This window comes from Ixodes scapularis, unplaced genomic scaffold (assembly GCF_016920785.2).
Source record: "Ixodes scapularis isolate PalLabHiFi unplaced genomic scaffold, ASM1692078v2 PGA_scaffold2__306_contigs__length_199485367, whole genome shotgun sequence".
NCBI classification, from domain to species: Eukaryota; Metazoa; Arthropoda; class Arachnida; order Ixodida; family Ixodidae; genus Ixodes; species Ixodes scapularis.
The window spans coordinates 163583983-163589459 of record NW_024609857.1 but is presented as its reverse complement, the minus strand read 5'-3'; the positions used below and the strand labels follow the sequence as shown (position 1 = coordinate 163589459).

At 49.3% G+C, this 5477-nt stretch overlaps 1 protein-coding gene across 1 annotated transcript; it reads right to left on the bottom strand.

Annotated features, from left to right (window-relative positions):
- Nucleotides 1-3973: 3973 nt before the first annotated feature.
- LOC120848044 (52 kDa repressor of the inhibitor of the protein kinase-like) lies at nucleotides 3974-5155 on the bottom strand. Its single transcript, XM_040219954.1, has one exon. It carries the CDS (start codon nucleotides 5153-5155, stop codon nucleotides 3974-3976), a length of 1182 nt encoding a protein of 393 aa, XP_040075888.1.
- Between the last annotated feature and the right edge of the window lie 322 nt (nucleotides 5156-5477).

Sequence of the window (5477 nt, the reverse complement as noted above, 5' to 3'; positions counted from 1 at the left end):
GAGTTTTCGTCGTGCAAGGTACGTCCACGCCATCGCTCGAACTTTGCGCTGAAGAAGCGCGAGAATTCTCGTCTGCTATTCGAAACGAAAAGGAACCGGAAATGGCGCATTCTCGCAGGAAACGCGCCCTCGTAGCCAGATTCTGCGCATGCGCCGCGCTGGCGGCTCACCGACGCGCGCCGCGGAAGTCGCCAGGGCCGCCGGAGTGTAAAGAGGGCGAATTTTTGACCCGCGCGGCGTGACTGACGTGACGTAGCCGACTTCGGCCAGCGTTCGCTTGCGCGCGCGTTACGTCGGAGTATAACAGAGCCTTAAGAGTGAGTTCGTTTCACGGCACTTTTGCCCACGCGTGCCCACTCGCAGCGTGAAGTGAGTTCGTTTCGGCCGGCACTACACGAGTGGTTGCACTCTCCGAGTTCGTTTCAGCGCCGTCACCCGACGCGTGCAAGCACTCGCTGCACCCAGAAAATCGAGCGTACGCCAAATTGCAGTAACGTCATGCCTTGCTCCATCGAGGAGCGGGAGCAGACGGCGAGGGTTCGTCATTCGTACAGCGGAACCAAAAGGAAAAAAGTAGATTTTCTCATAGGAATCGTGTCTCGCGGGCAACGGAGCTTGAATTGTGAGCGTCGGATACTTCATGAAGGAAGCAATTGACAACCTGTGCTTTATTTGCAAGTTTTTAGTCGCTCTGTTGCCGTACAGGCGCTGGGATATACCAGTGTGTAAAGAAATGCTCAGAACAAACGCGCCAGCGGCCCCCGAGATGTTTATCACCATCCGTGTTAGGGTGGAAAATTGAACATTTGTCGACAAAGATTCCCCAGCAGAAACCTGTGACTGCCCAAAGAGCATCCGAGAAAGCTAAACAAAGTGATTTTACCCGAGGTTTGGGCAACATCAACATGTTTAATATTTACCTACGTCAGCTATTTTGCCCCGTCATATTTTGTTTGAGAAAGCTCTCGTTCTCGACGCCCTCACCAAGGCTAAAATCTGATACACCTGTAACTACGGTCGAAATCAAAAGTCCCACAAAACATTTTGCTGGATATTCCAACAGACTAGTTTTAAGCCATACCGTTCCTGTGCCGACAACATAATCAGTTTTCTCCAGTCTAAACCCCAGCTACTTTGTAGTCAGCTGGTTGCGGAAATTTACGCCGTTTGTAAATATATGTACGACAGCCGAGTTGCTTGAAGACATCGCGAATAAAAACTGAACTGCAGGTTGCGACTGCACTCTCGCATTCCCACCGATTACGTCGAACAGAAAGGCGCTAGTTTCAGTTTGAGGTCGGTACTCTTTCTACAAGAGATGGCGGCAGCAGCAGTCTTCTGCACTCGGTGAATTCGGCAAGTTCGTTCGAGGCCAGGTCTCCGTGCGACACTCCGCGAGTGAGATGCATTTGGGGGAGAACTGGAACGGTGCTAGTGTGTGTGAAACAAACTCGCTATAAATTTCTCATCTACAGTTAAGCGACCGGTTACCTGTTGAGGCGTACCAACATCAAGGCTGTATAAACATACAAAGCAACATTGTAGAACCCGAGACGTAGAATTTTACAATATTGAAAGTCCACCAGCTCGCTTGCATCTTCTCTGTAATTTCTATACAAAGCAAGCCAATTTTTTTTGGTGGTTGTATCAAGAATTGTTATAAGGATTCTTGTATTCGTCTAGAAATTAGTTTTACGGCAAGAGGAATCCAAATTACTTTGCATACGTACGGAAGTCGAGCTCCATACATTGTCTCTGTGAAGAATCATGTGTATCAGGTCCGGGAATGAAGAAAGACGAGACCGTTTGAAGTAGAAAACAGAGTTATATTAGAAAACAACATGCCAAGATGAAAACACACTAATTAAATTTACACACGAAAAACAACGAATGGTAGGACTTTGGGGAAACAGTATAAGTATGCACGTTCGATAAATTGTTTTCGCAATGTCGGCACAGTGTTTCAATGCTGCTCGCTAAAGGCAACCCGAAAGTTCACCGCAACAACTTATCGCTTTCTTGTTTCGTGGTGTTGGGTCTTGCGAGGAGTTGTGCGATGGAGCGGCGACAAAGCACGTACCGGAAAACCCGGGGTTCAGCTTGAAGCCGGTGGGTCGGAGGCGAGGTTGGCACGGCGTCGGCGTCGGGGGTGGCGTGTTGGAACAGACGGGGCCGCTGTGGTCTTGACGTGTACTCCGCAACACGTGCACCTGCTTTCGACTGGGGTGAAGCTTCGCGAGAGCCGGGGGTCAGGCCAGGTGGAAGTTTTGAAGAACCCGGGTCTGGACGCCCGGCGGTTCCCTTCCACACGCTGGTCTGCCCGCTCGAAGACACTCCATTTTTTGTTTTCCGCCTTCCTTCTCTTTGTCTCTTTCTTGTTGCAGGGCGCGTGGCACGCACTACGAAGATGACGCGCGCGCACACACAGTTCGTCGCGTGCACAACGCGGCACTAAGATGACCCGGCACGTGCACATACCCCGTCGAAATCCGTGCACGTTACAGTCTCATTTCTCCTCTTCTAGAAGTGTTTTGTTTCCGAGAGAATAACTTTTCCGAAATACTACTGGCAGTTGCCTCCCATTGGCCCATCATGCTCAGATTAGGTTTTTTTCTCTCATGAGCCGCCCCAGGCTGTCGCCTCGAAGCGGCGTGTATCGGTTGGCCCAGGTGGGTTACGTTAGGGATGCCGCGAACCACCCTAGGTTCGATTTCGAAAGGTTTCGATATTTTCGACCGTACGGAAATTGGAATTCGAAAAATTCGCAACTTTCGAAAATCGTAAAGTTTCGAATTCAAAAAGTTTGAAGCTTTCACGGTTTCTAAAAGTTCGGGTTTGATCATTTCGAATATATTTTTTTTAATTGAGGTTCGAGAAAATCGAAGATTTCGAACTTTCCTAACTTGAAATTCGAGAGATTCGAATGTTTCGAATTTTTTTGGATCTGAAATTCGAAAAATTCGAACGTTTCGAATTCTTATAGACATGAAGTCGATAAATTCGAAGATTTCGAATTTCTTTCTACATAAAGGTCGAAAGTTCGAACGTTTCGATTCTCTTTCAGCGCTAAATTCGAAGAAGAAACTTAGGTTTCGAATTTATTTAAAGTCCAAGTGCACAAAGTTCGAAGTCCGGTTTTCATGTTCCGCCACCAGTTTCAGTTTAAAATAACGTTTTCACGCCTCACTGGTTTTCACGAAATCAGGTTTAGAAATGTTTGGGTGTGATATTCAGATTGCGCGAAGTTGGTCAGGCAATTAAATGAGACGACGAGTGTCCCGGATATGCTGGATTATTTGCCAGTGCAGTGTGACGTGTGCAGATCAGTAATTGTGGCCGCCAACCCGGGGGGGGGGGGGGGGGTCTTTAACGTGCATGGCCAGGGGCAGGCAGGTGGTTGAGGGTCACTGACGCTCAGAAAAACCTTGAAGCGATCTGGGAAACTGCCTCCCCACCAAGAAAAGGAACTGAGTGAAATAATCACTCCAAATGGAAACATAAGCATGTCACTTTATGTAATAGATTCGAAACAGTATTGAAACAAAATCTATGTCACAGAATCATGTCAGTTTTCTATAATAAATTTATGGACAGAGCTGCAGCGATGTCCGTTTGATGTGATCACGAAGTGGCAAAGAATAAGTTCGCATTTTCATACCACAAACTCTAACCGCCGTCTTCCATGATTTCCGTTGGCGAAGCGATCGATAACTTTTCCATAGTCAACAGAGATGTCCCTGTGTGTATGCAGCAAGGCTAGGCCGGTCAGACGTGCATCGCTCATCTGTGACCGCAGCCATATTTTCAGGCGTCGGAGTGTGGAGAAAGACCTTTCAGCGCTGGCAACGCTTACGGGGAGAGTGACCAGTATTTGCAGGAAAGTCCTAATTGAAGGAAAGACTCCACCGTCACACATGTAGAGCGCTTGCACAGCAGTCGAAGGGATGTCCGCGCCGTCTTCGCTTTCGCGCTTTCACCTCTCCCGCCATAGCCGTAGCTCAGCTTGAATAACCTTTGCGGTTATCGGGGCGTGACTTCCTCTGATGAGTGAGCAATATCGCAGGACAATATCTGTTGCCCCTCTTGCCTCGTTTTCTCTTGTGGCGTGCAGCAGCTGAGACGGCAGGAAGACGTAGAGCTCGCAGACTCCAAAAGTTTCGTCAGTGAACCTTGATCTCAGGTCTGCCAACACATTATCCAATAATGGAATGTAGACCGACGTCCTGTAGAAGCTCTCCGGATCGAGCGCAGGAGGGTTGGACCTGTGAATCTGCCTTTTCGTGATGCGAGGGAGCTTCAGCTCCGTGTCTAGCTCATCTGCCAGCGCAACGGCTTGCTCGTAGAGAGGCCTGAATACCTCTTCGCAGTTTTGTCTTTGAGCAGTCAGAACAGCTATAGTGTCTGTCAACGTGTTCCTTGCTGTGTGAACGACGGCGCACTCTTTCTGGTACAGACGACTCAATGGCAGTGTATGCGCCAGTAGGTCCGACAGGCAAACTATTGCCATTAGGAACTCGCCATCGCCAAGCGAGACACGGAGTGCCTTCGCTTTTGCAGCGCTTTGCATTTCTCTCCAGCTGGCAATGGCGTCGAGAGCTGCGGACACGTAGCCTAGTGAGTCTCGAAACTGGATAACACTGTCGTGTCGTTCAACCCCTCTCGTCTCACAAAGGCCTCTAAGTTGGTGGGCAAGTGCATTTTGCAGTACAATGTTCCGTTTTGGTGATGCTGTGAAGAAGGAAATGATCTCCTTCATAATCCCCACAACGTTCCTGACAGCTTGAACTTGCGATAACTTGGACAAGGACAAGATGAGTGCGTGGTTAAAGCAAGGGCAGTGAACTGCGTTTGGCGCACACAGCTTGATTTCGGAAACGGCACCACATAGCTCCGACACCATGACGCTGCAGCCATCTGTCGCCAAGCCAACGCATCTTTCGAGATCGAGTCCTAGATTCTTCAACATTTTTACAACCCGTTCCCTGAGTACTTTCCCTGTCAGAATAGGCTCGGTTACACTGACGTCGAGAGCGTCGCTGTCACTGCGCGGGTCAACGAATTGTACGAAGTCTTCTCGTACCATGTTCTTGTGCACGTACCGCAGGACGAGACTTAGCTGTGATGTGTCAGATACGTCGGTCGTTTCATCGAACATTATGCTGTAGGCGCCTGATTCGTGCACCCACTGGATGAGTGTAGCAAGACCTCGTCTCCACAGCACTTGATTAGTTCATTCGGGGTTGTCTTACTGATGTACGTGGCCCGGGATGACGTGCTGGCAAGGTGCTTCTGCAGTTCAGTGTCCTCGCTTGACACTCGGAAGCGCAGTAGCTTGCGGAAATTGCTCTCGTTAGACGTCAACGAGGGCTCACTTGACCGTTCGAGAAGCGTTCCGTCGTCTCTGTGTCCACGCAGTGGTATACCCTGGCGCCCTAGAAAGATGATCGACTCTATGATTGGCAACAGGCGGTTTCGGT